This window comes from Bidens hawaiensis, unplaced genomic scaffold, assembly GCF_021521415.1.
Source record: "Bidens hawaiensis isolate Kalapana, Puna unplaced genomic scaffold, B.hawaiensis_p1.1 tig00075092_1, whole genome shotgun sequence".
Classification (NCBI taxonomy): Eukaryota; Viridiplantae; Streptophyta; class Magnoliopsida; order Asterales; family Asteraceae; genus Bidens; species Bidens hawaiensis.
In genome coordinates, this window is record NW_027503030.1 from 4,553 (window position 1) to 16,648 (window position 12,096).

A 12,096-nucleotide genomic window follows, 5' to 3' on the forward strand; every position below is an offset into this window, starting at 1 on the left:
TGATCTCGTCACATGCATTATGAAATGAATTAGCTTGGTCGTTAAGCACATTATTGTTTCTTGTTTTATAAATGCCCCAATAAGATATCATGAAGACCACCAATAATGCCTTGTCCTTCTAATTTGATACTTTTTATTGGTTTGGTAGCATTAAGAGTGATGCCATTGAGCAGAAGTTAGCCGTCGATAGCCTACACCACGACCACATGAAAGCTCAAATAGATATTTTGAAGTTACATGAAACAAAGTGTGATTAATTGATTCAAAGTACCGGATCCATAGATTAAGCATAATGTACCATTTTGCCAGTGCATCTAGTGTTGCCGGTAACTTTGCACCACGACCCTCCAAATGAAGAAATTACTTTATATGGAACCCAATGTTTCGATCACACCGCCTAAGTATATAATCACTCTTTAGTGCTTAGAACTATTACCAAAACCAAATATTTACACTTTTTTAAGTATAATTTTTAGTTTTTTTTTTCTATGGACAATTTCGGGGTAATTATTAAAAAAAAAGCACTCTTCATTATATTTTATCCAATTCTTATCGATTTTATTTTTAGAATCTATTATGTATATTAAAGTTATTATTGAGAGTGCATTTTTGTTAAGAGTACATTAAACAATTTATCTACTAATTTATTTTTCAGTAAAATGCTATTTTTATTTATGAGGTTTGGCCAGTTACGAAACTTTAGTACAAAAATTATTATTTTGTTTGCAACTGGATCCTTGAGGTTTTTGAATCTTGTCATTTCGTTCATTTCACTAACCACGTTAACGTTAAGTCAAGGGTATTTATATTCTTTGACTTATTTGGATGAAATGACAACTGTGATCTTATAAGATGAATATTTCACATTTAACCATCTCAATAAACTTTGTTAATAATAATTAAAAAAAAATGTCTATTTTAGTAATGTTTTCGTTAAAAATATAAACTTTCTTATTAAACCATATATGAAAAACTTATACTTTGTAGATATTCCTACAACGCAAAGACTTACATCGTCAACGTCCATTTAATATGGAGAAGAGAGAGGACGTTTTCAGGGAGTAGACAAAGAGGAAGAAGTTGACGGGCGTCCTACATGAAAAACCATTACATCTGTTCGTTCATTCATTAACGAGAGATCATACTCAACTAATGAAGTGATTAAATGAATGTAGGATTTGATCATCAAATCAAATCAAAATCACATCCCCTTTTCAATTTGCCTACAAACTTTTAAAAACCTTTCTCAAAATTAATTCTGTATTTATTCAAAAAGGTGGCTCGTGAAGGAACATCTCTTATCTCACACTTTTATTTCATAGCTGTCAGAAAATCTTTATTTTTCATTTGAACTCCTTTGTATTATTCAACACTAGTCTAGTGGCACCAAACCAAAGCTCACTTCACTTCTCCTCCATCCAATCCAAACCCAAACTCTTCTTCATCTTTTAATAACAAAAATGCATACAAACTTTTAAATAAAAAGCCCAAAACCAAGACATGCCAACAGTTTGGTTCTCCTTGAAGAAATCACTTCACTGCAAATCAGATGCATCAGAAGTCCATGACCCAAAATCCAAGAAACACTTGGCCACAATCTTGACCCGGAAACCCACCCGGTCCGGTTGCTCAAGGTCCATAGCAAATCTCAAAGATGTCATCCATGGTGGCAGCAAAAGACACTCAGAGAAGCCTGTTAACTGCAGTCCTAGATCTATTGGCAGCAGTGAGTTCTTAAACCCAATTACCCATGAAGTTATTCTTAGTGATTCAAGGTGTGAGCTCAAAATTACTGGATTTCATGGTGGTTTTCAAGATTCCGGCGGCGGCGCCGCCGTGACCGCCGCCGGCGGCGGTGGTGGTGGAGACGGGTCAACTTTTGTGGGTACCTTGTTGTCGGGTACACCGGGTCCAGGTGGGCATGTAACAATGCATAGTTTCAAGAATCAGCAAAGGAGCTCATTGTCAGATGGTAGTGGTAATAATAATAATAATATTAATATTATAACAGGGAAGAATGGAGTCATCATCCCACAAAAGGCTAGAGCTTCTTTGGAGACAGAGTCTCATGGGTCTTCTGGTGGTGCAGTCACGTGCCATAAGTGTGGTAAGCAGTTTGGAAAGTGGGAAAATCTTGAAGCCCATCATCTGTGGAAGCATGCTGGTAATTTTTTTTATTTTTTTAAATTTAATCATCATTTATTTAATGTATCAAGATTTAATCTTTTTTATGGTTTTATGGTAAGTTTACATTTTTTGATACAAGACTAGTGTTAATGGTGTTTATGATTATTTAATCTTGAAAAAATAAGAAACTTTAATGGGATTCTTGTTCTGTGTGGTAGTTGCTGGATTTATGGTAAATTTTCTATTCAAGTGATCATCATTTAATTTATCTAGATTCAAACTTTATGATGTTAAATTCACATTTCTTGATGCTAGTCTGTTAATGGTGTTTATAGTTGTATAAATATTAAAAAAGTAAGAAACTTTAATGGGGATTCTTGTTCTGTGTGGTACTTTCTGGATTTATGGTAATAGAAATATTCAATTGATCATCATTAATTTATCAAATGATGTTAAATTCACATTTGTTGATGCTAGTCTGTTAATGGTGTTTATAGTTGTATAAATATTAAAAAAAGTAAGAAACTTTAATGGTAGATTCTTGTTCTGTGTGGTGCTTGCTGAATTTATGGTGATTTTTTTCTATTTAATTATTAAGAATTAAGCATTATGTTGTTAAATTCACAAATCTTGAATTAATGTAGAATCTTGTTATTATTGGTAGTTACTGAGCTTATGGAGGGTGATTCATCAAGAAAGATTGTAGAAATAATATGCCGATCAGGCTGGTTAAAGACCGAGAACAATTCCGGTCGAGTCGAGAAGGTTTTAAAAGTGCACAACATGCAAAAAACACTAGCCCGATTCGAAGAATACCGAGACTTGGTGAAAACCAAAGCCAGCAAACTACCAAAGAAACATCCTCGTTGTCTAGCCGATGGGAACGAACTTTTAAGGTTTTATGGCACCACAATCGCGTGTTCTCTCGGCATCAATGGCGAATCTAGTTTATGCATATCTGATAAATGTTGTGTTTGTCGGATTATAAGACACGGGTTTTCGACCAATAGGGAGCTCAAGGGAGGCATAGGTGTTTTCACAACTTCAACCAGTGCCCGGGCTTTTGAATCCATAGAAGGGTGTGATGACGGGCCCGATACACGAAAGGCATTGATGGTGTGTAGAGTGATTGCGGGTCGGGTTCACCGACCGTTGGAAAACATTCAAGAGATAACCGCACAGAAGGGCTTTGACTCATTGGCCGGTAAAGTCGGCCTTCATTCGAATATTGAAGATCTTTACTTGCTTAGCCCCAAAGCTCTCTTACCTTGCTTTGTAGTAATTTGTAAACTCTAGGTGTATGACATTTTGAATGGTTTCTTTTTGGTAAAGTTCTTGCTTAGGGTTATTTTGGTAGAATTATGATCTTCTTGGTTAGTCTTGATTCTTTAATGCATTCAATGAAGGTTTTGAATTTGGTCCATACATGTGTACATAAACAGAGTTTAAATGCTAAATAGTCCGAAATAAGACTTCATTGGTCTAATTGGTCCTCACAATATCAGACCAATGATGAATATTCCGAGTTATTATTATTGATCTGGAGGTCTGGACCACTTGTCCTGACCTTTTAGACCAATATTGATTCAAATTAAGGTTCCCAATTTGACCTAAGGAGCTAAACATAGCCCAAGTATAATATTAATTCAGCCCATTTTATTTGAATATTGCATAGTATACCCAAAAGTGGGCCTACACTGCAAACAATAGTACATATTACAAAATAAGCAACCTACTGTAATAACATTTTGTTTTTGTCTATTTTGGTGTTTCTTGAGGATACCAACAAGATTAGGATTCGAAATTATTTCCCTCCAGATTTTCAAGTTTGAAACTTCTTGCTAAAAGAAAACTGGATTTAGGTTCAAGAACACCACACATAAAACTTGAGGTACAACAATTTAAAGCATGATTTAGTCCATCTCCATTGTTATTTTAAATATAGAGGAAAAAACATATGTTCAACATATTCGTTCTCTAAGCATTTATCTTTAAACAACACATTAATATCACTTTGTATAACGCTCAATAGCTAGTCAACAACGTATATAATTCATCAATCGATATAAAGTGCTAGCTGCTATAGATACACCACTCCATATATTATACGGTCGTTTAATGTTATACAGACCGTATAACTTTTGCATGCCTCCTTGAAAGATTCGTGTAACTCATATAAAGCCTTATGTTACTTTTATAAGAGCCCGTATAAACCTTTTCCGTATCATGCAGGCCGTATAACCTTATATGGCTTGTATGATATGTGAAAAGTGTTACATGGTCCATACGTATAGTCTGACCCTAAAAAATGTAAAGCCAATAAACAGACCTTTTTTTAAGTGAAAAATAATTTGCAATGTCGGTTTTCATATTATAGTTTTGGGGAATGTTGGTTTTTATTCTGGTTTAGTCGCTTATAAAGAGATCATTGAAGATGGCTTTTTGCTTCTGAACTAAACCAATCTCAATCCATAGTTAAGTAAAATATGATCACATGGATTTAAATGTTCTGTGATACATGCAAAACCATTAGTACATATGCTGTTTGATACTAGTAGCTCATCATGAAAAGAAATTGACACATTTTAATGAATAAGACAGTTGAAGATTGACAATACTAAAAGATTTGGTGAATGGCAGTTGGCGTTAACTCTTTAGATGTAGACTCCACACTTTTTTAACTGGAGGGTCTGCTTTCATCATGACATCTGCTTTGTTATGTTGTATTCACTGCCTCATTACTTGTACTCTTGTACATAAATTGGTTACTTTCTGTTTTGATTGGAGGTAGGAAGCCATAGTCAATGCAGCAGTCAACTGTTTGATGAATTACTTCCTGCAAACTATACTTGTACCTAAAACCCAAATCTTTCAACTTTTTTGAACTTATCTCAGTAGGAACTGATATCATTTCTGCCTCTAAAACACTGCATAGATATAAAACAGGTCAGATCTTTAATACCCTTGTTCAAATCTCTACATACCCTTTAAAAAAAATATAAAATCCATACATACCCTTTGAAAAAATATCAAATCTTTACATACCCTTTAAAAAAATTTCAAATCTTTACACGCCCTTTGAAAAAGTTTCAAATCTTTACAAATTCTATAAAAAATATCAAATCTTTACATACCCTTTAAATATTTTCAAACCTTTATATACCCTTTAAAAAAATTCAAATCCTAACATACCCTTTAAAAGTAGTGCATACCATTTAAAGAAAATGTAGTGATACAAGCGTATCGCTTCCTCATTTTACTAGTTACACTTTCTAATTTAATTTGTTACATCAGTAATATTTAAAGGGTGCGTAAAGATTTAATATACCATTAAAATTTAAGAGAAAAAAATGCAAAATCTTTAGATACCTTTTCAATGAAAAGGTCAAAGCTTATTATACCTTTTTAAGGAAAAGGTCAAGTCTTTACTCTTTAGATACCCTTTAAAATAAAGTCAAAATCTTTAACCAAGTTCAGTGTTTTGACTTTTCACCTTTGTGAATTAGTGGAAGGATATACTTTTGCAAAATGATGAGCCAGTTCAGACATTGTACAACTATTGGTGCAGCAAATATATCTCCCTTGTGCTTCATCATGCTCCATAAGGTACAAGTGTGCATTGCATATGTCTTCAGTATGAACCACAGCTATTGAACCCATTCTTGAATTCACAGCTGATAATACAGGTAGAAGTTTAGAGTCACCTATGAACAATGAAACCGACACGTTAAAACCAAACCGTGTGTCGTTATTTATACACAAGGTACAAGTGGTAACAACCTGTAAGGGGCGAGAGAAGAACCCGAACGCTCAAAGGGGCGGTTAAAGTGAGAAAAGGGCCAGCAGCAGTGGTTGTGATGATTGATACAAGTTGTATATTGTTTTCATTTGCAAATTGAAATGCAGCGTCTTCGGTTAAACGTTTGGAGAGTACATAAACCTGTGTAGCGGGTGCTCCTGAATTAGGAACGAGTTCGGGATGTTTGGATACGCATTTTGAAAGTGAAACTATGGTATTAATTTAATGATAAAGAGTAATATAATTACAACAACCATATCCAGTGAATCACTAAATCCCTCAAATAGACAAAGCTATCAGTAGGGTCTGGAGAAGTTGGAATGTATGCAGGCTTTGCTTGTATCCCAATATAACATTAAAACTAGTAAACTATAAGGCAGAGTTTAAAAAGGTTTAATATTTAGTACAAACAAAAGAATTAAAGAGGAAAAGAAAAAAAACAATAATAAAAATAAAAATAAATAAATAAAAATAGGGCACAAAAAATAAATAAGTAAATAAATATGTATTAATAATAGCAATAATAATAATAATAAAATAATAATAATAATAATAATAATAATAAAAATAATAACTAGTAATAAAGAGCGCTAATTAGGAAAAGTTAATGCCATAGAATATATTTCTAACCAAAAAACAATACCCTACTCCTAAATATGATGCAGAAATAAAGAGTAAGATAATTACATGCAATAAAGATGATGCAGAAAATAGTTTTCAAATGTGTTACTGCTACTTCATGTTTTAGTTTTCACATATGATGGTGTTGGTTGTTTTTGGAACATTATCATTATACAAGAACTCAAGAAGGAAGTTAATTTAGAGCAATCTCTATTTTCTTTTGATTTATGTGAAATGAGATAATAGAGTTTTTATTAACACGGATAGTACTAAAATATATAAAAATACATATACCCTACCATATGAATGACTTGAATGACATTTTACTAGATACAAATTAGATGTTCATAATGCTCATTTTATAAGGGCATCTTCAATGGTGAGGTTTTGGGTGTTTTGAATCATGGGTGTCTCTTAGGTGGAAGAGAGAGAGAGAGAGGAGAAGAGAGTGAAAAGAATTTGGAATTTTAATATGGTTTGTAGGGTGTGTGTAAGAGAGTGAAAGAGTGAGAATGAAAGGAGAGAGAATGTGAGTGGATGATTAGGATGGTTGGATTTCAAACCATGTCTAAAATATTGGAGATACAAATTTATCTTGTAATGAAGAATTTTAGTTACATTGAAATTCACATGCAAAAAAGAAAGCAAAGTCGCAACTTTCACATAAGTTCTTGTTAAAATTAACAATTTCTGTACCAAAAAAATAAAATATGCTTGAAAGTCACATCCGGAAACAACTTTGCTTTTTTGCAATTGTCTGCATTTTAATTTTAACACCCCCCCCCCCCTTCCACAAGTACAACGAGCTTCCTAGCACACCGCCTCGCCTTGATCAAGTTAGGCATACAAGTAAGAGCTGTGAGCTCTCTACTCGGAAGAGATGTGAAGGAGGATGGAGCAAAATGGCAAGCGAGTATGGGATTTGGGTTGGGTGCACCGCCCCTATCAATTTGGGTTATTGTGAGTTAAAACAACTAACGAGGTTCCACAATATTGCTGGGCGTTGTTAGTGACCCAAGGCTAAATGTCCCTGCCTATCCACCCTAACTCATCCACCTTCTCTTTCTTTAGAATTTTTTTCGGCACAATTACCTTGTTGTGAAGTTGCCATTAAGAAGAGCGCAAACAACAACCATAATGAGAGAGAGACACCCAACACCAAAAAATAGTATACAAATAACCATAATTAACGATAAGGAAATAAGAGAGCTACCAAATAATAAAAGAACTGATGGAAGAGTAACATAGTAAAATAGACACATATATAACATCATAAAACCACATATACACATAGATACAAAAAGAATCAAATGCAAAGCCACCTAAAGTGTAATAAAATCTAAGTCCCGAAAATAGATACTAACGCACATTTGTACCATCTCCTAAAAGCCTTAGCCTTAATGCTACGTCTCCACTAACCCATATCCTAAACCATATCATCAGAGAAGTGTAACTCTAGCAAATTCGGCCTAATTTGCTCATCCCAAGTCAAAATTTACTAATCATGCATCACACATTCACACGCACATATATGCATATGCATAGCTATTTATATACAAAATTAGTGAAAATCACTCTTTTTAACCAATTTCCAAAAATAAATACACACATTTAAGTGATTATTAGGAGTGCTCAGGTCTAATTCAGCTTCTTTTGACAAAATTTCTAGGCTTAACCTCTTACTATAGTTTTAGGAAACGAAAACCAAACTGGCTCAGTTGGATGGGCCGGCATATCAATTAACTACCGGTTTGACTGTTTGAAATGTGCGTTTTTTTATATTTGTTTCAAATCTTGATGGTCTTACGCTTCTTTTGAAAATATAAGGTGATTCATGAATATATATATTTCCATAACTACACACTCCATAAATAAAAAATAAATAAATAAATAACAGATCGTTTTGCACGTCCAATTCCATGTTCCAAACCGTTAGTAGTTAATTACCATTAACTGCCCAAACCGAACCATACAAATCAATCCGGCCGAGCAAGTCGACTTCAACGGTTTATTAACACCTTTAATAATTATTACTAGTCTACCTTTTGATTATAACTTATTGATTATAACTTTATTTCAACTAATATAAAAATGCCATCTGGTCCTTTAATTATTATCAAAAGTAGGTACAAGGGATTACTGAAACACTTAAAAGGTTATTATTGAGAATTTTAAATAGAAAATGATTAGGTTGTGTTTGGCATAATGCCATTGTCTTGAAAGTGATTGTGTTACGAGCTACAAAATGTGGTGTTTGGCATATAAAAAAAAAGGACAGATGTTATTACCCAGCCACATGATTTGTTGTTCCAGACAGCATCAACCGGTATCTGACAAGATTCATCCACAACCGGCACCCATTCTCCTTGCTTGTTTCTACCAGTCAATGTGCTGACTGAAGATGTGAAAACAACCCGTTTTACGGAATTTGATCTCAAGCAAGATCTAAGAATGTTCAACGCTCCATTGATCGAAGGCTTAATAACATTGGATTCAACAGCTCTGGCTTCAAGCCATACAAAAAGTACAAAAGATTATTTAAACAATAATCGCATTAAGGGTCGGTTCAACCTTTTTGTTACTTAAAACAAATTATAAGTAGCGCTTTTTACGTAAGAAAAAAAATATTTTCTTTGCTTAATATCCTAACACATAAGGTAGGATTGTGTATACGCTTTCTAAAAGACACAAAATTACACGTATCAGGGTTGTAAAAAAATTCTTTCAAGTGTATTGAAATTTTTACTTGTCAAAACCTTAAATATAGCCTTAGATTCTATTTATTTTTTTTAATGCATGCTAGATGGAACACCGTTGACACACTATATACACACCACTGACAAAATATTATAAAACTCATAATCTTTTCTATATATAGTTACACACCCTTTATAATCTTATACGACCTTATAATTACATAAAAAAGGTTATATGAACCGTTGCATAAACAAAATAAGGTTTAATACGAGTCGTTTTATGAATAGTTAAAGCTGCAAAAGCTATACATAACTTCACAGATATGACATATATAGCCCGTATGATATGTGGGGTGGTGTATATATGCTCATATAAATTAAAACGATCAAAAGCTATACATAACTTCACAGATATGAGATATATAGCCCGTATGATATGTGGGGTGGTGTATATATGCTCATATAAATTAAAATGATCAAAATCTCGACTTACCGTCATCGGTAGGCTTGACGATGACATCCATGGAAGCAGCAACATGAAACACGCCATCGCAGCCTCGAACGGCTTCATCGAAGCTCCCATCTTCATGCAAATCAGCCTTGAACAACTTTAACCGATCACCACCTCGCCACAGCTTCAACAGACGATCACAATTATCTAATACAATAAAAAAGACTCAAAAAACTTATATTAAAACATTAATGAGTTTTGTAAGAAAAGAGATTAGTGATATATAATAATTTACTAACCAAGATTTCGAACAGTGGCATTAACAGCATGACCCTTATCTAGAAGAGTCTTGACAAGCCATGAGCCAATGTAACCTGATGCTCCGGTCACGCAGTAAGTCCGACAAACGTCACCGACATGGTGGTCTAGGTTTAGTTGGTTCATAGTGATAGGGAGTAGAGTGTAGAAGCTTGAATGGATATATATGATCTTTCAAAGCAATGTCTGGTCTAATTGACCATGACCATGATGGTCACGTGGAGCTTCTTTTCTATTAAGATAATTTTTTTTATTAAAATTAAAATAGTAAATATTTAATTTCTTGGCCTCATGCCTAAAATAAAAAACTTTGGCGTTATTAGAGTTTTAAATATTTATTATCGTAAGTCGTAAAATATAAATTAATTGCAACTTGTAATTTTAAAATTAGTACGAAAATAAAAACTAGCTATACCAAATTTATTATTGTTTTTTTTTTCTAAATATATTAAAAATCAAAAGCAAAGCTACTTACAAGAAACAAACAGTCAACAAAAAAAAAAGAAAGAAAGAAAGAAATAAAAGAAAGAAAATACAGCAACTAAAACAAAGACAAGCACCTGACTAAATCAGAAAATTCACAAACACCATATCTTCCATTCAAAACTTGGACTTTTGCACATTTGTGTAACCCATAAGAACAATGCCAACTTAATATCGTTCACCAATTTGTGCATTGCGAGAGGTACGTTGTTAAATATTAGATCATTTCCTGCCAACTAAACCATCCAACAACACCGATTGATTCGTCAGACAAGTCTCTTTACAACTTAATATATAACTCAAGTACTCCAGAATTTTTTCCACATACCCAAAATTGGCTCGAGCAGGTAGTTATAACAATAAAAAATAATTGCTTAAACACTATTAAGGCTCACCTAGGTAGTTTTAACCAATAAAAAATAATTGCCCAAACACCACTAACGTCCTTGCAATTCACGAATAAATGGTTTGATGTCCCCGGACACATACCACACAACGCAGAGCTCAAGTCCCCAACCATAATAGCCATTGTGAATAGCGCGATTTTATTCGCAATACAATATAACAAACCTCTTCAAATAAAGCATTTTATCTTAAGGGATCCCGTTTAAGCCAAAAATTAGACTTTTGTACTTGGTGCTCCAAGTTGTCCAAATCCTACTATAGCAATTTAACTAAATAGGTCGCCTAACTCCCATCATATTCTTGCCACATCCAATTGTCAGTATTCAATGATATTACCGCTGAAGATACAAACGCAATGCAGTCATGCAAATCATGCATTTTGCAGCCCGGCTGAAATGGGCATTTTTTTTCCATCTCTATCCCACTTCAATTCATCCTCAATCCATTCATAGCAATCCATAAGCAATACGTGTTTTTGTTTTTCTAAGGCAAATAATGATGGGAATAACCTATTCAAAGAATGCTCTCCATCCCGCCAATCAAGCCAAAAGAGAGTTTTATCACCCTTTCTAACCTATGGTAATAATCTCTCCATCCGTCCGACTAATTTGCTTCCAAACACCACTTAGTTTAATGATTTTTAGCCTTAAGGTGTTAATATTAAATATAAGTGTAACGAATTAGTTTTTTAATGTGTAATTATTGATGACTTAATGTAATTAATCAACTGTTTCTATCGTATGCAATAATTTAAAGTAGTCATAGCATAAATTAAAAGATGGAATACATGCTTATATGATCTTAACTATAAGTTAAGTTAATTGTATAATCTTAGTTCTAGAATTCGTTGGAGCATGACGATTTTAAATATGACGTGCATTTTTGATTCACGGACTTTTTTTAACCAACGTTCGGAATCATCCCAATACACGGACTAGTTTCTTAAGACGAGATGCTAATCGTTCATACTGATTTTGACCTTTTAGACCTAACTCATCAAGAACATCAGGAAGGAACCCAACCACTGTAGGAAAACCACCTTAAACCGGGTTTCGAACTTGAAACCTTAAGATCTAAAATCTTAACCATCACCATCTTATTGCTAGCTAGACCAGAATACCAATTGTAAATGCATTTATATTGAAATATAATCATTATAAATGGCATTTATGATATTATCACCAATATTCGGTGAA

General features: G+C 33.6%; 2 protein-coding genes across 2 annotated transcripts; one reads left to right on the forward strand and one right to left on the reverse strand.

The window, feature by feature from the left end:
• The first annotated feature begins 1,500 nt into the window (after positions 1 to 1,500).
• On the forward strand, positions 1,501 to 3,514 carry LOC143606508 (uncharacterized). The gene is made up of 2 exons (XM_077082262.1): positions 1,501 to 2,164; positions 2,792 to 3,514. The coding sequence occupies exons 1-2, from the start codon at positions 1,501 to 1,503 to the stop codon at positions 3,421 to 3,423; spliced, it is 1,296 nt and encodes a 431-aa protein (XP_076938377.1). The 3' UTR covers positions 3,424 to 3,514.
• A 1,117-nt stretch (positions 3,515 to 4,631) lies between these two features.
• Positions 4,632 to 10,138, reverse strand: LOC143606505 (putative anthocyanidin reductase). The gene is made up of 6 exons (XM_077082260.1): positions 9,994 to 10,138; positions 9,737 to 9,901; positions 8,836 to 9,053; positions 5,908 to 6,067; positions 5,621 to 5,831; positions 4,632 to 5,054 (listed from the first exon to the last, which is right to left on the reverse strand). The coding sequence occupies exons 1-6, from the start codon at positions 10,136 to 10,138 to the stop codon at positions 4,844 to 4,846; spliced, it is 1,110 nt and encodes a 369-aa protein (XP_076938375.1). The 3' UTR covers positions 4,632 to 4,843.
• Positions 10,139 to 12,096: the final 1,958 nt, after the last annotated feature.